Source organism: Mustela lutreola, chromosome 17 (genome assembly GCF_030435805.1).
Source record: "Mustela lutreola isolate mMusLut2 chromosome 17, mMusLut2.pri, whole genome shotgun sequence".
NCBI lineage: Eukaryota > Metazoa > Chordata > Mammalia > Carnivora > Mustelidae > Mustela > Mustela lutreola.
The window spans coordinates 7,043,660-7,071,288 of NC_081306.1; the positions used below are offsets into that span (position 1 = coordinate 7,043,660).

General features: G+C 37.6%; 1 protein-coding gene across 1 annotated transcript in view; it reads right to left on the reverse strand.

Moving 5' to 3' along the window:
* Positions 1-782: 782 nt before the first annotated feature.
* The window catches only part of LOC131819762 (phospholipid-transporting ATPase ABCA3-like), a 187,998-nt gene continuing 161,151 nt past the window's right edge, over positions 783-27,629 (reverse strand). The window contains exons 27-31 of the mRNA XM_059155049.1: positions 10,469-10,656; positions 9,820-9,990; positions 9,245-9,435; positions 1,306-1,379; positions 783-930 (exon numbers count right to left, since the gene is read on the reverse strand). Of these exons, the coding sequence (XP_059011032.1) occupies positions 790-930; positions 1,306-1,379; positions 9,245-9,435; positions 9,820-9,990; positions 10,469-10,656 (765 nt within the window). The 3' untranslated portion in view covers positions 783-789. The remainder of the gene's footprint in view (positions 931-1,305; positions 1,380-9,244; positions 9,436-9,819; positions 9,991-10,468; positions 10,657-27,629) is intronic.

The window sequence follows — 27,629 nt, forward strand, 5'->3', positions numbered from 1 at the left end:
TTAGGTCATGATCCCTGGGGCTTGGGATCCAGTCCCACATTGGGCATCCTGCTCAGCAGGGAGTCTGCTTCTTCCTCTCCCCTTCCATCCTGTTCATGATTTCTCACTTTCTCTCCAATAAATAAATAAATCTTTAAAAAAAAACAACAAAATAAAATGACTTCCTTTTCCCCACTGAACTGACTTGACACTCTGGGCAAAAATCAATTGACAGTACCTATTGTGATTGGTCTATTTTTGGACTCTCTATTGTTTCACTGATCTATCTTTAAGCCAAAGACTTTGATTACTGTGGTTTTACTCTAAGTCTTAATATTGAGCAGGAATAAGCAGTGTAGGTTCTTCAACTGTGTTCTTTTGAAGATTTGTTTGGTTATTCTAGACCCTTCGCATTTCCATATACATTTTGAAATCAACTTGTTCATTTTTTTCTAAAAAAGAGGAAAAAGATGGCTAGGAGTTTGACTGGGATTGCATTGTTTGCATGAATCAAATCATGGAAAACAGAAATCTCAATTATGTCATATCTTCCATGTGTAAACAAAGCCTATCTCTCATTGATTTCAAATTCCTGTGTCTTTGACCCAAGATTCCAAGGTCTTCTGCCAGTATTTGTGGCATGCCAATGTGGTAACTTTCACTTAGGGTATAATCTCCAACGCTCTACAGTTCAGTTCTTTACAACAGGTCACTTATCTTAATCTCCAAAGATTACAAATTTTTCCCTCTTTATCTAATTGCATGCAGCAATCGAGACAAGACATAATAGTCACTGGTTGGAACTGAATCTCATAGCACTTTTATTTCTCGAATATTTTCTGTTTTATCAATATTAGCAATGGTCAGGAAGACTTGCTCCAGTGTTATTTGACTGACAGAATAGTCTTCTAGATTGAATAGCTCTTTGGCTTCCTCCAAAATATTAAACACCTTTAACAGGGGAAAAAAGAAAAAGATGGTATTACTATTGTAATATCTCCAGTGACCCTTTTCCCCCACCCCATCATTCCCCAATTCCTGCCAGGCGTATGCTTAGGGACAAAAAGACACAGAAGGGGGAAGCTAGAAAGTAGAAGGAAAAGAGGGTTGAAAAATAGAGAGGAGGCAGTTTTCCATCTTCATTCTTTTGATAGTATAGAATAATAGAATTTAGTGTCAGAAGTCTCAAACTATAGGTGCCTTTGAAAAGTAACAAAGGTTCTCTGCCAATGTCAGGCTCCCATTCCTTATGTTTGAATCACAATGCCTCCTTCTATCAGTCCTCTGTTATACATAATGTTAGAAGAGTATGATTTCTACAATCACCTTTCCCCAGCAGATTTCCTCTTTGGGAATATAGTAGCTAATAATCCCTTGATGCTCCTGGTGTTTGATGTTACCTAAGAAAGGAAAGTAACAGAAGGGGCCCCATATGTGATACGAGTTTTACAAAATTCCTAAATAAATACCATTCCAAATGTCCATACCAATGGAAGAGAGAATATATGTTAATGCAAAAGACAATATAATCCCAAAGTCCATTCTCTTTTAGTATATTGCCACTTTGTTACATATTTCAATAGATTTACTTCCATGTAAAGTATGGTCTTTATATCTATAGTTCATAAAAATTACAGAAGGTCAGATAATCACAGCAAGCTCATCACTTACTTTACCAAACCTGACTTACATGAATCCTAATGTTCCATTGTCCTGAAAATGCTCATAAAATTTGGGTGTGGTTTCTTTCTCCAGGTGTGTGTGTGTATGGGTGTGTGCACGTGTGTGCGTGTGTGTGGGCGCGCGTGCGCGTGTATGTTTAGGATCTCTATACTATTCTTATGACTAGGCAGTCTTTATCCTAAAGGAAATTTTAAAAATCACAATAATAAAACATAAATGTGAAGGCATTCACTGGAGAAATGGGATATTACAGTTTTTGAAAATCTGGTAGTAATACTGTAGCCATTCCTAACTGATAGGATGCACTTTTATGTATTATCACACAACTGGACATTATTGCAAATGGAATTAATTGAAAATGGAATTAATTGAAATTAATATATTGAAAAAAAAATAAAAATAAAAATAAAAATAAATATCAATAATACTGATTTTATCCTGTCATGAGTCCCTAAATAAATTCCATGAGGTAATATGTAAAAAAAACTTTTCAAATTGGGAAATACAGCAAACATATAAACTATGTAATTTGTATGGAACATAAATGTACACCTCAGTGAATTATAATAAAGCTAACAAACATGTGATTGAAACTCAGCAATCCAGAAGTGAGCTATGTGTCACTAGTGACTCACTTCTTCTCTATGGTAAGCATTTATTTTCCTGTTCTTTATGGTTTTATTAGTTTTAGCTAAGTATGGAAACATAAATACTATAATTTGATTTTGCCTTTTTTGTACTTCACACGAATGCAATAACACAGTCTGTATTATTCTTATCTGGCTTCTCTCAATCATTATATTTTTTTATATAAAGATTTTTATTTATTTGTCAGAGACAGAGGGAGAGAGAGTGAGCGAGCACAGGCAGACAGAGAAGCAGGCAAAGGCAGAGGGAGAAGCAGGCTCCCTGCCGAGCAAGGAGCTCGATGTGGGACTCGATCCCAGGACCCTGGGATCAGGACCTGAGCCGAAGGCAGCTGCTTAACCAACTGAGCCACCCAGGCGTCCCTCAATCATTATATTTTTAAGATTCATCAGTGTTGCTGTGTATAACTATACTTCATTTGTGTTCATTACTATAAAGTTGTCAGTGTATGTCTACACCTCTGTTGTTGGTGGATATATGGTATGGTATCCAGCCTTCTAAATGGCTCCAAATGATCCCTACCTCCTAGTTTTCACCAAACTGTCTCGTCCTTTTCCTAGTGAATAGGGCTGACCTATTCACTGCAGAAACAAGAGTGGGATTTTTGCCTTGATTGTAGTACCTTAATTAAGTATTGAAGTCAGGTACTGTCAGTCCTACAACTTCTTCTTTTTCAATTTTTCTATTTTGGAAATTTTGCCTCTCCATATAAACTTTAGAATCAGTTTATTGATAGCCACAAAATTACTTATCCTATCCATGACCATGGAATATCTCTACATTTATTTGGTTCTTCTTCAACTTCCTTCATCAGAATTTTGTAGTATTCCTCATGTGGATCTTCTATATATTTTGTTAGATTTACACCTATGTATACCATTTTGGGGGGATGCTAATATATATGGAACTGTGTTTTCAAATTCAAACTCTACTTGTTCATTGATGGTATACAGGAAAGTCATTGACTTTTGTATATTAAACTTGTATCCTACAGCCTTGCTTTAACCACTTATTAATTCCCAGAGTTTTTGGTCCATCTTTCAGATTTTCTAATGTGTCAATCTTGTCATCAATGGAAAAAAAAAAAACACCACACTCCTTCCTTCCTAACCTGTATGTCTTTTATTCCTTTTCTTGTCTTTAGCTGAGTTCTCAAGTACAGTGTTGAAGAGCAGTGGTTAGATGGGGGCATGCTTGCCTTATTCCTGGCTCTAGTAGGAAAGCTTCAAGTTTCTCACATTTAAGTATGTTGATAGCTGTAGGTTTTCGTAGACATTCATTATCACATTAAGAATATTCCTACCTGTTGCTAGTATACTGCACGTTTTAAAAACCGTAAGTAGGTGATGAAGTTTGTCAAATGCTTTTTCTACATCTATTGATAGAATCATGGAATTTTTCTTCTTTAGCCTATTTATGTGTTGGATTTTATTAGTTCTGTTTTGAATGCTGAATCAGCTTTGTATCCATGGGTTAAATCACATTGGATGATTGTGATATGTCTGGGTTTTTTTTTTTATTCTTTTCTTTCTTTTTCTCCTTCTCCTCCTTCTCCTCCTTCTTCTTCTTCCTCTTCCTCTCTCTCTCCTTCCTTCCTTCCTACCTTTTTTTCCTTCCTTCCTCCCTCTCTCTCTCCCTCCCTCCTCCTCCTCCTCTCTTCTTTCTTCTTCTTTTTTAGTAGGCTTCCCAGTATGGAGCCCAAGCTGGGCTTGAACTCTTGACCCCAAGATCAAGACCTCAGCTGAGATCAAAAGGTGGATGCTTAACTGACTGAGCCACCCAGGCACCCTGCCCTGTTTTGGTGTTAAGATAATGCTGAGGGATGCCTGGGTGGCTCAGTTGGTTAAGAATCTGCCTTCAGCTTAGGTCATGATCTGGGGGTCCTCGGATCAAGCCCTGTGTTGGGCTCCCTGCTCAGTGGGAAGTCTACTTTTCCCTCTCCCTTTGTACCCCACCCCTACTCCTACACTCTCTCTTTCTCAAATAAATGAAATCTTTAAAAAACACAATGCTGAATAATTTAGGACATATTCCTTTTGCTTCTATCCACTGAAAGTTAATGTAGACAATTGGTATAATTTGTCCCTTAAATGTGTGGTAGAGTTTACCAGTAAATCCATTTGGGCCTGGTGCTGGGGAGTTCAATTACTAAGACAATTTCTTTAATAGATAAAGTCTTATTCAGATTATTTATTTCTTTTTGGGTGAGTTTTGGCATATTGTACCTTTCAAAGAATTGGTTCGTTTCATTTAGATTATCAAATTTGTGGACATAGAATAGTTCATAGTCTTGCTTGATTATACTTTTAATGTCTTTGGCCTCTGCAGTGACGTGCCCTATTTCATTTCTGGTATTAGTGGTTCCTATCTTTTCTCTTTCTTAGTTATCCTGGCTGGATATTTATGGACTTTATTTGTATTTTCAAAGAATCAGTTGTTGCAAACAAAGACCGTTTTCCTTTTTACTTTCTAATTTGAATGACTTTTATTTCTTTTTCTTGCCTACTTTATCTGGCTAGGACTTCTGGTATTATGTTGAGTAAGAGTGATGGGAGTAACATTGTTATACCATCTTGATAAAATTGACTCCTTTGTAATTATATGAACTTCTTTGTCATTTGATACAGCCTTTGACCTAAAACTGATATGAATATAGCAATGCTGATCGCCTTTGGTTCTATTTGCATGGAGTATCTTTATTCATCCCTTCACTTTGAGCCTGAGTCTTTACATTAGAAGTAGCAGTCACCTCCTCCAGTCTTTTCCGAAGGCCTTCAGGAAGAAAATGCCTTCTATCAACCAGGTAGGGATTCTGAGGCTTTCTTAGACTCTTTCAATAGGTAAGCTTGCTTCATACTACTTGTTCCCTCTTGGAAGTGAATTCTTAAGACAATTCTGTCAATTCTGCTATGCTAGGCTGGGTGATAAGAATATAATCTTTGCTTTCCATAGCATGATGCTGAATGCTTAAATTTGTGTACCTTCTTCCAATCCCATAGATTTGGACCAGCTCCCTCTGTGTGCACACCAGTCATTTGCAAAGTCTTACTCTTGACACCCTCGGGGTTGCACATAGGGAGCCAGCCACAGGATATTCATGTGGGTGACTTGCATGGAGCATAACTGGTGTTTGTGGACCAGTTGTGGGAATTGTAGTCAAGGTGTTAACAGCTGCTCATGGGCAGACTTTTTGATGGGGTCTTCAAAGTGATTTGTAGGATCTGCCTCTCTTCGATGAACTCTGAGAGTCTTGGCTGCTGCTGTTCTCCCAGCTTGTCCTTGCTCCAGTCATGCAGTGCATCTCAGTAGCCTGGCTGGAGCAATACAAAAGTGTATCTCTTTGCCAGTGTCCCTCACAACTTGGGAAGCCAGGTGTTTATTCATTCATTCTTACTTTACTTTGTGGGGGGAATTGTAGGTAAAGAAGGTTTCTCTTGGCACTGAGCTGTGCCACATTGTGGTCAGGGTGACACTGGTAAAGTGAAATTGTTTCTCTTCCCCTCATCAACATGACCAATCTTGGAATTTTCTGCTTACTGAGGTGCTAGAACTTCTCTACTGGACTCTCCCAACTTCCACAAAGGGGCTTTTGCATGTGGGTGTTCTTTGTAGAGAAGACAGTAGAAAACTCATATTTGGTCATTTTGATTACATCATTCTCTTATTACTTTGAACAAATTTTTATCTTTTAGGTCAGTTGAGAATAAGAAAAAATAAAAGTTTTCATTTTTATCTTTACTTATTCCTTCTCTGATACTCTTCCTTTGTTTATATAGATCTGAGTTTCTGACCTGCATCATTTTCCTTCTCTCTAAAGAACTTTTTTTTAACATACCTTCCAAGGTATGTCTACTGGCAAAACATTCCCTCAATTTTTTTCTTTTCTTGGATGTGAAGTTGGATGTGACTGTTATCTTTGTTCCTCTATAGATGAGGTGTCTTTTTCCTCTGGTTTCTTTCAAGATTTTTTTTTTTCTATGATTTTCTGTATTTGAAAAATTATATGCCTGGGTATGGTTTTTTGTTTGTTTGTTTTACTCTTATCCTGTTGATGTTCTCTGAGCTTCCTTAATCTGTGGTTTGGTGTTGACATTAATTTGGGTGAGATTCTCAGTCATTATGGTTTCAAATATTTCTTCTTTTCCTTTCTCTTTTTTTCTTCTGTATTCCCATTATACATATATTACACATTTTGTAGTTGTCCTACAGTCTGCAAATTCTGTTTTGGGTTTTTTTTTTGGGGGGGGGGTCTTTGTTTTCTTTGCTTTTTGGTTTTTTGTGATTCTGTTGATACATCCTCTAGCTTAGAGATTCTTTCCTCAGCCAAGTCCAGTCTAGTAATAAGTCCATCAAATGCATTCTTCATTTCTATTATAGTTTTTTTTTTAATCTCAAGCATTACTTTTTTGTTCTTAGATAGGATTTCCCTCAATCTGCTTATATTGCCCATCTGTTCTTACATGCTGTCTACTGTATTCATTATAGCCCTGAGCATGTTAATCATAGTTGTTTTCAGTTACTGGTCTGATAATTCCAACATCTTTGTCATGTCTAGTATAATGTTTGTTCTGTCTCTTCAAATTGTGTTTTTTGCTTTTTGTATGCTTTGTAATTTTTTTCTGATAGCCAGACTTCTTGGGAAAAAGGAACTGCTGTAATTAGGCCATTAGTAATCTGGTGGTGTGGTGCTGGGAAGAAGCCTATGTAACTCCCACACTTTTACTGAGCCTATGCTTCTGGATTGTAAAGTTCACAAGTTTCTGTTTTTTTTCTTCTCCTCCCTTATGTGGAAAAAGATTGCTAAAGTTGGGTATTAACCTTCTTCAAGATCAGGCTCTGATTATACTCTATTCAGTTTGGTTTAGTTTAACTAGTTTCCTCCTGAGAACAGGTCTGGTATATTTCAAAATGATTCCTCTTCCCTTCTCCCTGTGGGAAGTAGGCAGGGTTTTTGTCCGATATTTACTGTGGCAATCTGGTTGTAGGAATACCCGTATTTGCCATCCCTGGCATTTTTACCGCTCAGAATTAGCCACACAGCACACCTAGCAATTCAGTTACAGTTCAGGGTTTCTTACCCTGGCACTGGTTATCAATGTGCTTTCTGCTTTTAAGTCTGCTTTGGCAAACCAGGACTTCCTATATTTACCTGTCTTTCCAATCTTGGCTGCAGTGGTTTGCCCTGTTTCGTCATCTCTCTTTTAGATTCTAGAAGAGTTTGTTGACTTTTCAGTTTGTTCAGCTTTTTAGTTATTAGGACAGAGTAGCAATTTCCAAACTTCTTACATGCTGGGCTTGGAACCAGGGCATCTGTTCATTTTTGAAGGTGCTTGCTTACTCTAGGAATCTTAGGTTAATCTGCCCAACATTGCCATGAGGCCAAAGTTTCACCTCCTATCTTAGTACTGGTATTGGAATTTGCTTCAGGCAAATCAGCTTTTGCATTTTAAATTTTTACTATCAAGTTTCAGCTTGATGATTTTTTTTTCTGTTCTGTTTTAATTTTTTGAATTTTTCTCATTTTCTTTATCAGTCTAAGCAAATAATTAAAACACAATTCTACTTTATGTTTCCAGTATGTAATAGAAGAATCTTTTTGAGAGTATAATCTGCCATGCTATAGAAAGAGCAACTATTTTCTTTCTTTTCCCCTTTTCTGAATAACATACATAAAGATTATCTAGAAAAGGAAAAAAGAAAGAAATATACATTTGAAAGAGCATTTCTGATACTGTGTAGTTAATTCCATAACTTGAGCACTGCAGGCAATAAGCACTCCATAAATCTTTATCTTATGAATGAATGACTAAATGAATATTCAGCTGCCCAACAGACATATTTATCTGGATATCTATGTATAGTTAATATAGTTAATACTGAATTAATGATCTTTCCCACATAGTGGTTTCTTCCCTTAACTGAGCATACACGCTTGTGTATCCTATCATATCCATTTCCTATCATATCCTCTTCTCTTTTATTACTGTGACTTCCTTAGTGCAATCCAATACCATTTACTGCTTTATCATCATTATAGCCTCCATGTTTTTAATCTTGTATCCTGAACATTTGGCCACTACATGTTGATAGAGTGATCACTCAAGCTGGAGACTAAGGAAATAAAAATTCTTAAATGTTTACCATGTCACTGCTTAATGATTAAAGTAGTGGGAATAGAAGCAAATAGAGTTGGCTGTCAATGACTCTGTACCATGAGCACAGAGACGCACTTACTGAGTTAGCCACAAAAGCAGAATGATTGATTTTTATGTGTTACACATCTAGATTATCTCCTTGAAAGGAGTAAAGGAAGTATATTTTTCTAGTTTGCATTTCATAAGCATTGCTTGTCTTAGGGACCAAGGAAAGGCAGAAGATACATGGTCAAGAGGAAACCTTAAAGAATTATCAAGGGAGGGCGTCTAGGTGGCTCAGCTGGTTAAGCATTTGCCTTTGACTCAGATCACCATTCCAGGGTCTTAGGATCTAGTCCTGCATCAGGCTCCCTGTTCAACTCGGAGTCTGCTTCTTTGTCTCCCTCTACCATGCCCCCCTGCTTGTGCTCTCTATGTTGTCCTCTCTCCCTCAAATAAATAAATAAATAAATGCAATCTTAAAAAAAAGTATCAAGGGTAAAAAACAGACAGTCTCAGTAACTTAGTTCTAGATGAATACATATGAACAGGTTTGTCTTACTGGTTGATTCCCATAATAGACTGGTGAGAGCCTCTACTGTTTTGAGAAAGTACGTGCTAAGAGATCATGGATAATATCATAGAGAAATTATTCCAATTACACACACACACACACACACACACACACACACAAGCTCAATAAAAAAATAACTTGCAGGAAAGGTTAATTATTGAAGATATGAAGCAGAACAATGTAATAACTTAACACAGTCATCACAAGGAGGTCCTGCCTACATTACCTGGGAAAGTTGCTGTCATGAATTCTTTGAACTTCTCTAGTTTATCTTCATTGTTTTCAAACTTAATCTTTGCTGTCAGGGTGTATGCATTACCAAACTTGTTCTTTAAGTGCTGAGGGCTGCCCAGGCACTTGAACCTCCCCTTTACCATGATGGCTAGTCTGGTACAGAGGGCCTCACATTCTTCTATGCTAGGAAGACAAAGGAAATGTGGTTGAAGAGATTGCCTTTTAGCAGGCAAATTCCATATCTCAAAACAGAGCTAGGATTATAAAGTAACAGTTGCTATAGGAAAGCGCAGTAATGCAGATAATCACCACTAAGACCATATTTGGGAAGAGGAGATCTTAAGATTCAAAGCAGTCAATTCCTAAATAACAATAAGAATGGTTCCTTCTTATCCAGTCATTTCTGGATTACTGAATTCAACTGAGGATTCCTGGCATCAGCCAAGAATCAGCCTCTACCCACAATCCCTCCTATGTGGCTCATATACTTAAGCATTCACGGCCTTTATTTCTGGCTCCACATAATTCCCTCCTATACTCTCAACCAAGCTTCCCAATGTGTCATACCTGTGGGAAGTTACAACAATAGCTTTGCCTCTTTTACACATCCATGTAATTGTGTCCCATAGCAGGCACCTGGCTGCTGGATCTAAGCCAGTAGATGGCTCATCCAGGAAGACAATTGAGGATTTTCCCATAAGGGCAATAGCAGTGTTCAGTCTACGTCTGTTTCCTTCACTTTATTGCCAAAGGAGAAAGTAGAGAAGAAAGAAGATAAGGGTACACATGTCATTAATTCATAGGAATTAGCTCATGTATACAGAATGCTGATTTGATATGACTCACAAAGCAGCAGGCCCAAGTCCAGATGTATATATCAATTAATTTTCATTGAAATGACTTTTCTTGGTAATTTATTTCAGCATCATTATTGGTAAAATATTTTTGTTTTAGGGAAAGGAAAAACAATAAAGAGATAAGGATGAAGGTACTTTTTAAAAATAAAATGTGAAGTATACAGCTCACATCTGCAAAAGGTTAAATTCATATAGGTGGGATCTGCCTTATTACTGACCTCTGAACCCTGACAGGACCTTAGGCTATTTCATAGCCATTGCCCCTGTGGGACAGATGGATCAGGTTGAGTTTGCAGGCATTCATTCTAAACAGTAGAAACACAAGTAGGCAGCTTAATGGCAACAGCACTATATCTGACCTGTATATGTGGACAAACTCATCAGCATTTGTTTCCAGGTGCATTGCGTACAAAAAGGTTTCCACATACTTGCAAATGTCTGGCTCAGGGACCCCTTGCAGCCTGGCATACATCATCAGCATTTCCTGACCTGTCATGTGGTTGAGAATGGGGTCATTTTGAGGACAGTAGCCAATTCTTGACCTAATCTGAATCAAGAGAGTAATCATAAGAATAGACCCAAGTCAACCATTTAATTGAGCATATAGTAATAAGGATGAGATAGAAAACCTGGTTTTGTAGCCCATGTTGCTAAAAAGGTTTGGTCCCCAAAGAGCTCCCAACAAGGATTATTTTATTTCTAGGTGTAACCCACTGTAGTAAGATGCAATACTAACTCTCTAACTGGAATTTTCAACACATATTCACTATGCACTGCTAGGTACCCAAGACAGAATTTTGTTAGAGGAAGTTGCCTATTTAAATATCATTAGGAAAGAACTCTTCTATTAAATCTATTAATGTAATGTATAGGATTTTATTTCTAGTAATGGTCAAGCAACTTCTACTAGGCCAACACTCATATATAAGAATTATATGATATATTGGGGCGCCTGGTGGTGGCTCAGTGGGTTAAAGCCTCTGCCTTTGGCTCGGGTCATGATCCTAGGGTCCTGGGATCGAGCCCCGCATGGGGCTCTCTGCTCAGCGGGGAGCCTGCTTCCCTTCCTCTCTCTCTGTCTGTCTCTCTGTCTGTTTGTGATCTCTGTCTGTCAAATAAATAAATAAAATCTTTAAAAAAAAAGAATTATATGATATATATAATACGTGTCTTTATATACATAAAAAATACAAAACTAAACAATCATACAACATCAAGCTAAAAAGCTTTTGCACTGCAATGGAAACCATAAATAAAATGAAAGGATAACCTACTAAAAGGGAAAAAATATTTGTAAATGATATCTCTGATAAGGGATTAGTCTCCAAAATACATAAAAATAACTTATACAACTCAATAGCAAACAATATGTTTGAAAAATGGATATAGGGGCACCTAAATGGCTCAACTGGTTAAGCAACTGCCTTCAGCTCAGATCATGATCCTGGAGTCTCAGCATAGAATGCCACATTGGGCTCCCTGCTTGGCGGAGTCTGGTTCTCCCTCTGATCTCCCTCCTCTCATGCTTTCTCTCTCTCTCTCTCATTCTCTCTCTCTCAAATAAATAAAATCTTTAAAAAGTGGATCTGAACAGATATTTTTTCCAAAGAAGACATCCAGATGACCAAAGGGTACATTAAAAGGTGCTCAGTATCACTAATAATCAGTGAAATACAAATGGAAACCGTAATGATATATCACCTCATACCTGTTAGAATGATTATTACCAAAAAGACAAGAGATAACAAATGTTGGTGAGGATGTGGAGAAAAGGGAAATCTGTGTACTGCTGGTGCAGGAAAACAGTTTGGAGTTTCTTCTAAAGATTAAACATAGAACTACCACATGCTTCATTAATTCCATATCTGGGTATTTACCTGGAGGAAACACAAACACTAACTCAAAAAGTTATCCACGCTAACTATAAAAAGTATCTGCTATCATTGCAGCATTATTTACAATAGCCATGACATGGAAATTTCAGTCTAATGACGGTTGAATGGATAGGGAAAATATGGTATATTTATACAATGAAATACTATTCAGCCATAAAAATATGGAAGTTCTGACATTCGTGACAACATGGATGGACCTTAAGGGCATTATGCTACATGAAATTAGACAGAGAAAGACACAATATGATTTCACTTATATGTAAACTTTATTTTTAAGTATATTTTTATTTTATATTGTTAAGTTTTAATTTTTCTAGGGTGTGAACATGTAAATACCATTTTTCTTTTCTGCTATTTAAAAAGCTTATGGAAGAGCCCCTGTGAAGCAATCTGGAACTTCATCTTATCTCATTGAAGAGTGAATCTTTGACAAGTTTTTTTCTATAAAAATTGTGAAAGTTTCTTTTTATTTTTTATAAACATATATTTTTATCCCCAGGGGTACAGGTCTGTGAATCACCAGGTTTACACACTTCACAGCACTCACCAAAGCACATACCCTCCCCATAAAAAATAAAAAATTATATTAAAAAAATTGTGAAAGTTTCAATTTTTATTTTCTATTTCTTCTAATATCAGTTTTAATAATTTGTTTGTAGTTAGAAAGTTATGAGTTCCTTTAAAAATTTAAATTTTTTTTTTAATTTTTTTTTTTAAATTTTATTTATTTCTTTGACAGAGACAGATCACAAGTAGGCAGAGAGGCAGGCAGAGAGAGGAGGAAGCAGGCTCCCCGCTGAGCAGAGAGCCCGATGCGGGACTCGATCCCAGGACCCTGAGATCATGACCTGAGCCGAAGGCAGAGGCTTTAACCCACTGAGCCACCCAGGCGCCCTAAAAATTTAAATTTTATTGGGGCACCTGGGTGGCTCAATTGGTTGAGTGTCTGACTCTTGGTTTTGGCTTGGGTCATGATCTCAGGATCATGAGGTCAAGCCCCACATCAGGCACTATGTTCATTGTGGAGTCTGTTTGTCCCTCTCCCTCTGCTCCTCCATGTGCTCTCTCTCTCTCAAATAAAAAATCAAATAAAATCTTTTAAAGATTTTAAGATTTATTTCCATGGAATTCAAGTACCTTGTGTTTCTTTTTTTTATTTTTTGTATGTTGTATTTCTTATTTTTTAAAGAAGTTTTTATTTAAATTCCAGTTAGTTAACATAGTGTAATATTAGTTTCAAGTGTACAATATAGTGATTCAACACTTCCACACAATACCCAGTGCTCATCACAAGCACACTCCTTAATCCCATCAACCATTCCCTCACCCACCTTTCTTCTGTTAGCCATCAATTTGTTCTCTATAGGTTAAGAGTCTGTCTCTTGGTTTGTGTTACTCTTTTTTCCCTCTTTGTTCATTTATTTTGTTTCTTAAATTCCACATACAAATGCAATCATACAGTATTTGTCTTTCTCTGATTTGACTTGTTTTTCTTAGCATAATACTCTAGCTCCACCCATGTGGTTGCAAATGGCAGTATTTCATTTTTTATGTCTGAGTTATATTCCATCACACACACACACACACACACACACATCTTTTTTTTAAATGTAATTTTGTGTGTGTGTGTTTCAAAATTCATTGTTTATGCACCACACCCAGTGCTCCATGCAGTATGTGCCCTCCTTAATACCCACCACCAGGCTCACCCAAACCCCCACCTTCTCCCCTCCAAAACCCTCAGTTTGTTTCTCAGAGTCCATAGTCTCTCATGGTTCATCTCCCCCTCCGATTTCCCCCAACTCACTTCTCCTTTCCTTGTCCCAATGACTTCCATGTTATTCCTTATAGCTTCACAAGTAAGTGAAACCATATGATAATTGACTCTCTCTGCTTGACTTATTTCACTCAGCATAATCTCCTCCAGTCCTGTCCATGTTGATACAAAAGTTGATACCCTACATCTTTAGCTATTCACCATTTGATGGATACTTGAGCTGTTTCCATAATTTGGCTATTGTAGATAATGTTACTATTACATCCCTGATCATTAGAGAAATACAAATCAAAACCACAATGAGATATCATGTCACACCTGTCTGATCAGTTAAAATCAACAACACAGGAAACCACAGGTGTTGGCAAAGATGTGGAGAAAGGGGAACACTTTTGCACTGCCAGTGGGAATACAAACAAGTGCAGCCACTCTGGTAAACAGTACGGAGGTTCCTCAAAAAGGTAAAATAAGTCAAGAAGAGAGAGTCAACTATCATATTGTTTCACTTATTAGTGGAGCATAACAAATAGCATGGTGGACATAGGGAGTTATGAGAAGGGAGTTGGGGGAATTTGGAAGGGGAGGTGAACCATGAGAGACTATGGACTCTGAAAAACAATCTGAGGGGTTTGAAGTGGCAGGGGTGTGGGAGGTTGGGGGAACCAGGTGGTGGGTATTAGAGAGGGCACAGATTGCATGGAGCACTGGGTGTGGTACAAAAAACAATGAATACTGTTATGCTGAAAATAAATAAAAAATAAATTTAAAAAACTTGAAAAAAAAAAGGTAAAAACATGATCCAGCAATTACACTACTAGATATTTACAAAAAGAATGCAAAAATACTATTTCAAAGGGATACATGAACTCCTATGTTTATAGCAGCATTAACATATCATTTCTTTAAATGTATTTACATCTCCTTTTGAGGGGGCAGGTTTACCCATTTCTTTATTTTTGCGAAGTTCTAGTGTCTTGACTTAATTGTTGTTAGCTGACTTTATATTTTTAATTATTAATTTATGTACTTGTGTACATTTTTATATATTTTCCTTCCTATCCCAGGATGCGGAGATCATGACCTGAGCCAAAGTCAGATGCTTAGCTGACTGACACACACACACACCCCTTTTTTTTTCTTTTTTCTTAAAATGAGTGTATAATGTGTATATACATTACTCTCCCTGTAGTTTATTGCATCTCATAGTTTCTGATATATAATATTTTCATTATTTTCTAGAAATTTTTATAATTCTTGAGTAAAAGCAAAAATCACCTAAAATGATTTTTTAAATTTCAAAAGGGGAAAGGGGCCCCTGGCTGGCTTAGTTGATGGAGTGTGTGATTAATTACAAAGAAAAAAATAATCTTTAAAAAATTTTTCAGAAAGGGAGTTTTCATATTCTGATTTTGTTTTTTCTTATTTAATTCAGTTACAGTTGAAGAATAGATATGTATTTTTTAAAATGTATGCAAAAATGGTCATATTCATAAATGAAGTATTTTTAAGGGATATAGAATTAGACAGATATTGATCATGCTTACAAAATTGACTTTATCACTTACATATTCTTTGTATCTATTCTTTACTGACATAATCTATCTTGGACTAAAAGAAGAAAATCAAACATCTCATGTACTATATATTTTTTCTCATATCTCCTATAATTTCTGCCCTACAGAGGTTGCCTATCATTTGGTACAAAAATATTCATAACTTTTCTATCTCCATTATAAATGTTACATGTTACTATTAATGCCCTTTTTGGTAACTTTTGATGCTCTTAAGTTTGAATTCCACCTTCTTTATATTAAGGCTGAGACTCATACTCTTTCCATTTTATTTTCAAATTTCTGAATCATTGCATAAGGAGTGTCTTCAGGTTAGCATGGATTTGGCTTTTATTTGGAATTGCAATTTTAAAGTCTTTTTTTTTTTAACAATGTGTGGTTTAGATCTATTTATATTTATTGATATGACTGGGGGTTATTCCCTTTTTTTTCCTTCTGATATTTACAAAGATTTGTATTTTTCTGATGGTATCTTTTATAAATATCTATTTATATATCTTTTTATATCTTTGAAATTTATTGACTTGCCTTAATCCAACATATGATAAGTTCTTCTAAATAAATACTCCTGTGTATATAAAAAAATAGTTTCATTCTTTCATTTTTGAGTACAATGCTTTATATATTTCTTTAGATTTAGTCTATTAATTGTTTTATTCAGATATTATACAGCATTAATGATTTTTAATGTTCTTTTTCTATCACAATGAGAGAGATGTATGTTAAAATTAGCTACCATGACAGGGGCTCCTGGGTGGCTCAGTGGGTTAAAGCCTCTGCCTTCAGCTCAGGTCATGATCTCAGGGTCCTGGCATCAAGCCCTGCATTGGGCTCTCTAGTCCGCAGGGAGCCTGCTTCCTCCTGCCTCTCTGCCTAGTTGTGATTTCTCTCTGTCAAATAAAAAAAAAAAATTAAAAAAAATAGCTACCATGACAATGAATGTTTGTTTGTCCTCAAAGTCCTTCTTTTTATGTTTTATGTATTTGGAGACCATATTTTTAGATACCTAAAATTTTTAACTGGCTTTTTGATAAAAATTATGTAGTTACACTTTTCTAATACTAGTAATGATTTCTACTATAAAGTTTTACCTAATATTAGTACAGCTATCTCTGCTCTTTTGATTAGTGTAAGCACAGCATATCTTTTTCTCTCCATTTACTTTCAAACTTTATGTTTTAAAATATGCCCATTATAAGGAGGATATAGTTTAAATTTTGTTTCTTTATTTTTATCCAACTGTCAATCTTTACCCTTTAACTGTAACATTGAATTCTTTTATTCTTGAAAACCATCACTTATATATGTGAATGTATTTATTTATTTATTTTTATTTGTGTGTGTGTGTGAACTTAGTTTTTATTTTTATTTTATGAGAGGGAGAGAAAGAGAATCCTAAGTAGGCTTCATGCCCAGTGCAGAGCCTGATGTGGGGCTCAATCTCATGACTTGAGGTGAGAGAGTTGGACACCCAAATGACACGGGGCTCTGACTGAACCAAAGGCAGATGCTTAACATCTGAGCCACCTAGGTGCCCCTGTTTACTTTTAAAAGATATTTTTTACTGGATATAAAAGTCTGATCTCATTTCTGAATATTGATGTAAGTTCCTAAAAAAATAACTGTATAGAAATTGAGTAATGTAAACTCCTGAAACAATGCCTTAGGAACAACTGTAATTTATTTCAGGGTGCAATGATGGAATAACATCAGAAAATTTATATAAGTTTATACTACTAACAAATATAAACAAAAATAGTATTACTTTCTTCATAGATGGTGAAAATGTATTTGACATAATTTAATACTCAAAAGCCCTCAAAAATGAAAATAAATGGCTACTTTCTTACCATGATTCATCTAATAGGAAATCTATCTTGGACACATATGGTGTTCTAGGCAAGACAGAAACAATTCTTACAAACTAGAAACAATAATTAAACAAGGAACCTCCCTTAACTCTGGTCGAACAAAATTGAAAATAAAATTGAAATAGGACCACTCTGTAATTTTGAAATGAGACAGAAACAAGGATATTTTCCAGTCACAAAAATAACTATGGACTCTGAAAAACAATCTGAGGGGTTTGAAGTGGCGGGGGGGTGGAAGGTTGGGGTACCAGGTGGTGGGTTTTAGAGAGGGCACAGATTGCATGGAGCACTGGGTGTGGTGAAAAAATAATGAATACTGTTATGCTGAAAATAAATTTAATTAGAAAATAACTAAGCAACTCTCTCCTCTGACTTACACATGTGATTGTTGCATTTATTTTTCTAATGACATCCGTAACCTTGTTTTAATCTTTCTGCCTCTGGCTAGAAATACCAACAATCACTAAATTTCTCATACTTCTTGACAGCTTCCAATCTCTGATTCTTTCTAATTCCCAGCACAAACCCAAATCCTGTAATAACGCTCTTCCCTCTTACTGAGACCCCCCTACTTCTGTTATGCATTTCCTTTTGCTACAACTAGGTGAATAAACCTGATGTTTTTGACTTCAGGGGTGCTTCTTTTTAAAAAAATTTTTTAAAAAAGATTTTATTTATTTATTTGATAGAGCGAGTGAGCACAAACAGGGGGGAGAGGCAGAGGAAGAGAGAAAGGGAGAAGCAGACTCTCCACTAAGCAGGGAGACTGATGTGGGGCTCTATCCCAGGACATTGGGATCATGACCTGAGTTAATGGCAGAGGCTTAACCAAATAAGTCACCCAGGTGCCCCTACAGGTATGTTTCTAGTGATCTCTGGCTAAGGAGTTTTACTTTAACAATGACTTGGAATCAAATGACCATAAAAGAGAAAGAGTAATGTGTTTACTTAACCAAATGTTTTTGCGGGACAAAAGCAATATGAGCTAAGTCAAGAAGCAAATGCAAAATATATTTGAAACTCATATTGCAGAAAATGATAATCATGTATTATCTTCATATAAAAACTCAAAGTAAGAAAGAAAAATGTCAATAAGTTAAAGATGTATAAAGGATAAAAACAGACTATTCATAGGGGAGGAAATTCAAAAGATTTTTAAACATATAAAAAGCTGTAGTGATGTCAGCAAGATGGTGGAATAGGAAGCTCCTCACTTCCCCTCTCCATGGATGCACCAAATAAACAGATACATATGGTTCAAATCCTTTTGAGAGAAATATAGAAAAAAATTAAGACAGTCCTACATATTGGGTGACAGAAAATACCCACATCAAAATGGGTAGGAAAAGCTGAGACACACTTGTTCTGTAAACCCTACTCCTAGCATAATGCCTTACAATTAGGAAGGAATCCCATTTTCCAGTCTTTCCCCGAGGAATGAAAACTTACGGTCACACACCTTTTTTTTTTTTTCCTTTAACCAAAAATTGAAGAATGGAGAGAAGTTAGCTAATTAACACAGAGGGGGGAAGTCATTGTGACCTCAATAACTGAGTTGCTAAATTGGAAGTCTCACTCTATAACAAGTACACATTTTTGTTTTAAGTTTATTTTTTAGTAATCTGTACACCCACTGTAGGGCTTAAACTCACAACCTAGAAACCAAGAGTCACCATGCTCTGTCTACTGAGCTAGGTGGGCGCCCAAGACCACACATCTAATTCCTCAGCTTTTGTGGCTGCTACCTAAGGGATCAGATCCCAAATCACCCAGCTCTGAGAGCTGATATGGCTTGATATTTGTTTGTCCTCAGGACCACAGAAAGCAAAAGGTATTTTTTTTTTTTTTAAATCTTAGCTCTTGCCTTTTATTAGCTGAGTAACCTTGGATAAGCTATTTAATCTCTCTTTTTTTTTAATATAACTTTTTATTTTTTATAAACATATATTTTTATCCCCGGGGGTACAGGTCTGTGAATCACCAGGTTTACACACTTCACAGCACTCACCAAAGCACATACCCTCCCCAATGTCCATAATACCACCCCCTTCTCCCAAACCCCCTCCCCCCAGCAACCCTCAGTTTGTTTTGTGAGATTAAGAGTCACTTATGGTTTGTCTCCCTTCCAATCCCATCTTCTTTCATTTATTCTTCTCGTACCCACTTAAGCCCCCATGTTGCAACACCACTTCCTCATATCAGGGAGATCATATGATAGTTGTCTTTCTCCGCCTGACTTATTTCGCTAAGCATGATACGCTCTAGTTCCATCCATGTTGTCGCAAATGGCAAGATTTCATTTCTTTTGATGGCTGCATAGTATTCCATTGTGTATATATACCACATCTTCTTGATCCATTCATCTGTTGATGGACATCTAGGTTCTTTCCATAGTTTGGCTATTGTGGACATTGCTGCTATAAACATTCCAGTACACGTGCCCCTTTGGATCACTACGTTTCTATCTTTAGGGTAAATACCCAATAGTGCAGTTGCTGGGTCATAGGGCAGTTCTATTTTCAACATTTTGAGGAACCTCCATGCTGTTTTCCAGAGAGGTTGCACCAGCTTGCATTCCCACCAACAGTGTAGGAGGGTTCCCCTTTCTCCGCATCCTCGCCAGCATCTGTCATTTTCTGACTTGTTGATTTTAGCCATTCTGACTGGTGTGAGGTGATATCGCATTGTGGTTTTGATTTGTATTTCCCTGATGCCGAGTGATATGGAGCACTTTTTCATGTGTCTGTTGGCCATATGGATGTCTTCTTTGCAGAAATGTCTGTTCATGTCCTCTGCCCATTTCTTGATTGGATTATTTGTTCTTTGGGTGTTGAGTTTGCTAAGTTCTTTATAGATTCTGGACACTAGTCCTTTATCTGAGATGTCGTTTGCAAATATCTTCTCCCATTCTGTCAGTTGTCTTTTGATTTTGTTAACTGTTTCCTTTGCTGTGCAAAAGCTTTTGATCTTGATGAAATCCCAACAGTTCATTTTTGCCCTTGCTTCCCTTGCCTTTGGTGTTGTTCCTAGGAAGATGTTGCTGCGGCTGAGGTCGAAGAGGTTGCTGCCTGTGTTCTCCTCAAGGATTTTGATGGATTCCTTTCGCACATTGAGGTCCTTCATCCATTTTGAGTCTATTTTTGTGTGTGGTGTAAGGAAATGGTCCAATTTCATTTTTCTGCATGTGGCTGTCCAATTTTCCCAGCACCATTTATTGAAGAGGCTGTCTTTTTTCCATTGGACAGTCTTTCCTGCTTTGTCGAAGATTAGTTGACCATAGAGTTGAGAGTCTATTTCTGGGCTCTCTATTCTGTTCCATTGATCTATGGGTCTGTTTTTGTGCCAGTACCATGCTGTCTTGATGATGACAGCTTTGTAGTAGAGCTTGAAGTCCGGGATTGTGATGCCACCAACGTTGGCTTTCTTTTTCAATATCCCTTTAGCTATTCGAGGTCTTTTCTGGTTCCATATAAATTTTAGAATTATTTGTTCCATTTCTTTGAAAAAGATGGATGGTACTTTGATAGGAATTGCATTAAATGTGTAGATTGCTTTAGGTAGCATAGACATTTTCACAATATTTATTCTTCCAATCCAGGAACATGGAACATTTTTTCATTTCTTTGTGTCTTCCTCAATTTCTTTCATGAGTACTTTATAGTTTTCTGAGTATAGATTCTGTGTCTCTTTAGTTAGGTTTATTCCTAGGTATCTTATAGTTTTGGGTGCAATTGTAAATGGGATTGACTCCTTAATTTCCCTTTCTTCTGTCTTGTTGTTGGTGGAGAAATGCAACTGATTTCTGTGCATTGATTTTATATCCTGACACTTTATTGAATTCCTGTATAAGTTCTAGCAGTTTTGGAGTGGAGTCTTTTGGGTTTTCCACATATAGTATCATATCATTTGTGAAGAGTGATAATTTGACTTCTTCTTTGCCGATTTGGATGCCTTTAATTTCCTTTTGTTGTCTGATTGCTGAGGCTAGGACCTCTAGTACTATGTTGAATAGCAGTGGTGATAATGGACATCCCTGCCGTGTTCCTGACCTTAGCAGAAAAGCTTTTAGTTTTTCTCCATTGAGAATGATATTTGCGGTGGGTTTTTCATAGATGGCTTTGATGATATTGAGGTATGTGCCCTCTATCCCTACACTTTGAAGAGTTTTGATCAGGAAGGGATGCTGTACTTTGTCAAATGCTTTTTCAGCGTCTATTGAGAGTATCATATGGTTCTTGTTCTTACTTTTATTGATGTGTTGTATCACATTGACTGATTTGCGGATGTTGAACCAACCTTGCAGCCCTGGAATAAATCCCACTTGGTCGTGGTGAATAATCTTTTTAATGTACTGTTGAATCCTATTGGCTAGTATTTTGTTGAGTATTTTCGCATCTGTGTTCATCAAGGATATTGGTCTATAGCTCTCTTTTTTGGTGGGATCCTTGTCTGGTTTTGGGATCAAGGTGATGCTGGCCTCATAAAATGAGTTTGGAAGTTTTCCTTCCATTTCTATTTTTTGGAACGGTTTTAGGAGAATAGGAATTAGTTCTTCTTTAAATGTTTGGTAGAATTCCCCTGGGAAGCCGTCTGGCCCTGGGCTTTTGTTTGTTTGGAGATTTTTAATGACTGTTTCAATCTCCTTACTGGTTATGGGTCTGTTCAGGCTTTTTATTTCTTCCTGGTTCAGTTGTGGTAGTTTATATGTTTCTAGGAATGCATCCATTTCTTCCAGATTGTCAAATTTATTGGCGTAGAGTTGCTCATAGTATGTTCTTATAATAGTTTGTATTTCTTTGGTGTTAGTTGTGATCTCTCCTCTTTCATTCATGATTTTATTTATTTGGGTCCTTTCTCTTTTCTTTTTGATAAGTCGGGCCAGGGGTTTATCAATTTTATTAATTCTTTCAAAGAACCAGCTCCTAGTTTCCTTGATTTGTTCTATTGTTTTTTTGGTTTCTATTTCATTGATTTCTGCTCTGATCTTTATGATTTCTCTTCTCCTGCTGGGCTTAGGGTTTCTTTCTTGTTCTTTCTCCAGCTCCTTTAGGTGTACGGTTAGATTGTGTACCTGAGACCTTTCTTGTTTCTTGAGAAAGGCTTGTACCGCTATATATTTTCCTCTCAGGACTGCCTTTGTTGTGTCCCACAGATTTTGAACTGTTGTATTTTCATTATCATGTGTTTCCATGATTTTTTTCAATTCTTCTTTAATTTCCCGGTTGACCCATTCATTCTTTAGAAGGATGCTGTTTAGTCTCCATGTATTTTGGTTCTTTTCAAACTTCCTTTTGTGGTTGAGTTCTAGCTTTAGAGCATTGTGGTCTGAAAATATGCAGGGAATGATCCCAATCTTTTGATACCGGTTGAGTCCTGATTTAGGACCGAGGATGTGATCTATTCTGGAGAATGTTCCATGTGCACTAGAGAAGAATGTGTATTCTGTTGCTTTGGGATGAAATGTTCTGAATATATCTGTGATGTCCATCTGGTCCAGTGTGTCGTTTAAGGCCTTTATTTCCTTGCTGATCTTTTGCTTGGATGACCTGTCCATTTCAGTGAGGGGAGTGTTAAAGTCCCCTACTATTATTGTATTATTGTTGATGTGTTTCTTTGATTTTGTTATTAATTGGTTTATATAGTTGGCTGCTCCCACGTTGAGGGCATAGATATTTAAAATTGTTAGATCTTCTTGTTGGACAGACCCTTTGAGTATGATATAGTGTCCTTCCTCATCTCTTATTATAGTCTTTGGCTTAAAATCTAATTGATCTGATATAAGGATTGCCACTCCTGCTTTCTTCTGATGTCCATTAGCATGGTAAATTCTTTTCCACCCCCTCACTTTAAATCTGGAGGTGTCTTCGGGCTTAAAATGAGTTTCTTGGAGGCAAGGTTTTGTTTTTTTATCCATTCTGATACCCTGTGTCTTTTGACAGGGGCATTTAGCCCATTAACATTCAGGGTAACTATTGAGAGATATGAATTTAGTGCCATTGTTTTGCCTGTAAGGTGACTGTTACTGTATATGGTCTCTATTCCTTTCTGATCTACCACTTGTAGGCTCTCTCTTTGCTTAGAGGACCCCTTTCAATATTTCCTGTAGAGCTGGTTTGGTGTTTGCAAATTCTTTCAGTTTTTGTTTGTCCTGGAAGCTTTTAATCTCTCCTTCTATTTTCAATGATAGCCTAGCTGGATATAGTATTCTTGGCTGCATGTTTTTCTCATTTAGTGCTCTGAAAATATCATGCCAGCTCTTTCTGGCCTGCCAGGTCTCTGTGGATAAGTCAGCTGCCAATCTAATATTTTTACCATTGTATGTTACAGACTTCTTTTCCCGGGCTGCTTTCAGGATTTTCTCTTTGTCACTGAGACTTGTAAATTTTACTATTAGGTGACGGGGTGTGGGCCTATTCTTATTGATTTTGAGGGGCATTCTCTGAACCTCCTGAATTTTGATGCTCGTTCCCTTTGCCATATTGGGGAAATTCTCCCCAATAATTCTCTCCAGTATACCTTCTGCTCCCCTCTCTCTTTCTTCTTCTTCTGGAATCCCAATTATTCTAATGTTGTTTCGTCTTATGGTGTCACTTATCTCTCGAATTCTCCCCTCGTGGTCCAGTAGCTGTTTGTCCCTCTTTTGCTCAGCTTCTTTATTCTCTGTCATTAGGTCTTCTATATCACTAATTCTTTCTTCTGCCTCATTTATCCTAGCAGTGAGAGCCTCCATTTTTTATTGCACCTCATTAATAGCTTTTTTTATTTCAACTTGGTTAGATTTTAGTTCTTTTATTTCTCCAGAAAGGGCTTTTATATCTCTCGAGAGGGTTTCTCTAATATCTTCCATGCCTTTTTCGAGCCCGGCTAGAACCTTGAGAATTGTCATTCTGAACTCTAGATCTGACATATTACCAATGTCTGTATTGATTAGGTCCCTAGCCTTCGGTACTGCCTCTTGTTCTTTTTTTTGTGTTGAATTTTTCCGTCTTGTCATTTTGTCCTGAGAAGAGTATATGAAGGGGCAAGTAAAATACTAAAAGCGTGGCAACAACCCCAGGAAAGTATGCTTTAACCAAATTAGAAGAGATCCCAAATCGTGACGGGGGAGAAAGGGGATAAAAAGAGGTTCAAAAAGGAAGAAAGGGAAAAAAAAAAAAAAAGAGAAAAGAGAAAAAAAAATAGAAAGTAAAGAATTAAAAAAAAAACACCTAAGAAAAATATAAAAAAGACAAAATATATATATTAAACTAGTAAAAAATCGTTAAAAAAATTTTTTTTACCCGAAGGCGAGAAAAAAAAACAAAAAATGAAAAAGAAAAAAATTAAATTAACCGCAAGACTAAAAAAAAATCACAGGGAAAAAGCCATGAGTTCTGTGCTTTGCTTTCTCCTCCTCTAGAATTCTGCTGCTCTCCTTGGTATTGAAACCGCACTCTTTGGTAGGTGAACTTGGTCTCGGCTGGATTTCTTGTTGCTCTTCTGGGGGAGGGGCCTGTTGTAGTGATTCTCAAGTGTCTTTGCCCCAGGTGGAATTGCACCGCCCTTACCTGGGTCCGGGGTGAGTAATCCGCTTGGGTTTGCTTTCAGGAGCTTTTGTTCCCTGAGCGCTTTCTGTAGAGTTCCGGAGGACGGGAATACAAATGGCGGCCTCCTGGTCTCCGGCCAGGAGGAGCCAGAGAGCCCAGGGCCGCACTCCTCAGTGCACGCTCAGAGAACCGCGCCCAGTTACTCCCGTCTGCCTGACCTCCGGGCCGCGCTCCGAGCTCACCGAGCCTGCGACCGGTTCAAGGTCACCCCGAGCTGCGAGCTTACTGTCGGCTCTGTCTCTGTAGCTGGCTTTCCCGTTCCAATACCCGCAAGCTCTGCGACACTCAGACACCCCCGATCCTTCTGTGACCCTGCGGGACCTGAGGCCACGCTGACCCCGTGTGGGCTTTGCCCTGGGTAGCCTCTGGAGCGATGTCCCTCAGCGGAACAGACTTTTAAAAGTCCTGATTTTGTGCGCGGTTGTTCCGCCGCTTGCCGGGAGCCGGCCCCTCCCCCCGGGGTCTATCTTCCCGTCGCTTTGGATTCACTTCTCCGCCGGTCCTACCTTTCAGAAAGTGGTTGTTTTTCTGTTTCCAGAATTGCTGTTCTTCTTCTCTTCGATCTCCGATGTATTTTCAGGTGTTTGCAATCTTTAGATAAGCTATCTAGCTGATCTCTGGCTAGCTGAAGTAGTCTCAGGCTGCTACTTCTCCGCCATCTTGACTCCTCCCCCCAAAGCAAAGGTATTTTAAATTATATTTTATTTCTAAAATTTATTTTATTTTCTTTTAGTTGTTATTTTAATTCCAGTTAGTTAACATACAATGTTATATTAGTTTCAGGTATACAGTATGGTAATTCAACAATTCCATACATCACCCTGTGCTCATCAGAACCAGTGTACACCTTAATCCCCATCTCCTATTTGACCTATTCCCACCTCCATCCCCATCTCCTCTTTGGTAACCATCAGATTGTTCTTTATAATTAAGACTCAAGGAGGTGACTTTAAACAAGCATGTAATGATATGCTGTGGCTATACACTCAGGTTCAGTGCAGAGGGAAAGGGGAAAAACACCCCGTTCCCATATTCTCCCTGTGATGGGTTAGACTGAATACTTTCCCACTGCTGCCCAAGAGTTGTGCTTCCACTTAGTCTGTGTTTGGGAGCTTATAGGGCTGGTAAGTGTAGTCTTTCAGGAGCCTGAATGAGCATGAAGGAATTGCCTTCTCTCTATGGCTTCCTCTAACGATAAAATCAAGTTTCTAGCTTCTCTGGGAAAGGAGTTTGTCCACATACCTAGCACCCCAACTTTTACAGCTGCCACCTGTGGGACTGGCTTCTAAATCACCTAACTCTGGGAGCTGATGGTCTTCAGCATTTGTTAGTCTCCCAGGACCACAGAGAACAAAGAGATGGCTTTAAATAGGCACACAAGCACTCCCAGCAGCTCTTGCCCTTGGCTAGGGACAGAGAGCAGACAAAAGCACCCACTTACTAGTTTCTCCCTAAAAGGGGCTAGACGGTGTATCTAACATTCCAATTTTCCCAAATGTTGCCTGCAAGTTAGGATTCTAATTATCTTGCATCTAGGAGCTGATGGGGCAGGCACTTTGTAGTACACCAAGAGCCTGAACAGGTGTGTGCATTTCTCCTCTGCCTTCAGAGCACCGATGAAACTTGGTATAACCTAATCTCTCAGGGCCCACTAAGAACAAACATGGCAGTTTGGACAAGCACAAAGTTTGGAGAGGCACCCATATCTTTAGTTGGGCTGATTGGCAAGGGTTATCTCCTACTAGCTTCTTCAAGTTCAGTCTGTTAAGACTAGGAGAGATAGCTATTTTAATGTAATACATAGAAAACAATTCAGAGCCAAGGAAAATGAACATGAAATAAAAGAATAAACAAAGAACAAGATAAATTTCTGGAAACTGACCCTAATGGGATGCAGAGAAATGATTTACCTGACAAAGAATTCAAAATAATGGTCATAAAGATGCTCACTGAGGTGAGGAGAGCAGTTCATGAAAAAAGTGAGAATGTCAACAAAGAGAGAAAATATTAAAAAGTATGAAACATAAATCATAAAAGTGAAGAATCTAATAATTGCACTGAAAATTCAATTATAGAGATCAACATCAGACCAAATGAAATGCAAGAAAGGATCAGTGAACTCAAAGACAAGCCAAGGGAAATCATCCAGAGGGGGGAAAAAAAGAATGAAAAAGAGGAATGATAATTTAAGGGATTTACGGGATACTACCAAGTGTATCAATATTTGCACTATGGAAGTCCAAGTAAACAAAGAGAGAGAGGAGGGACAGAAAGACATTACTCAAGGAAATAATGGCTAGCCTTTCTATGCAAGCCAAAGAGGAGATATGGTCATAATTTAAAGGAAAACTTTCATAATGTCTGGAGCCCTTGATGTCCTTCAAATGAAGAAAGAGAGTGCAGCATCAACCTTGACTTCCAAATGGAGTGGAACATCTACAAAAGAAAAGTGATAGCATCTATATCATAAATCTAAAGAGAACCTGAGATGTTCCTCCTGATAGCTCATGCCATTGCTGCCACTAAACACCTGGCTGATGTCAATGTCTTATACTCTAGGAATATTGGCTAACAAGCTGAGCTCAAGTTTGCTCCTGCCTCTGAGAGCTTTTCCCCTAAGGTCAGGGAGATGACAGGGATGTCCACTCTCACCACCGCTGTTCAGCATAGCACTAGAAGTCCTATCCTCAGCAACCAGAGAACAGAAAGAAAGAAAAGGCATCCAAATTGGAAAAGAAAGCAAACTGTCATTCTTCAAAGATGGCATGATACTCTGCTCAAAAATTGCTGGATCTCATACAGGAATTCAGCAATGTGGCA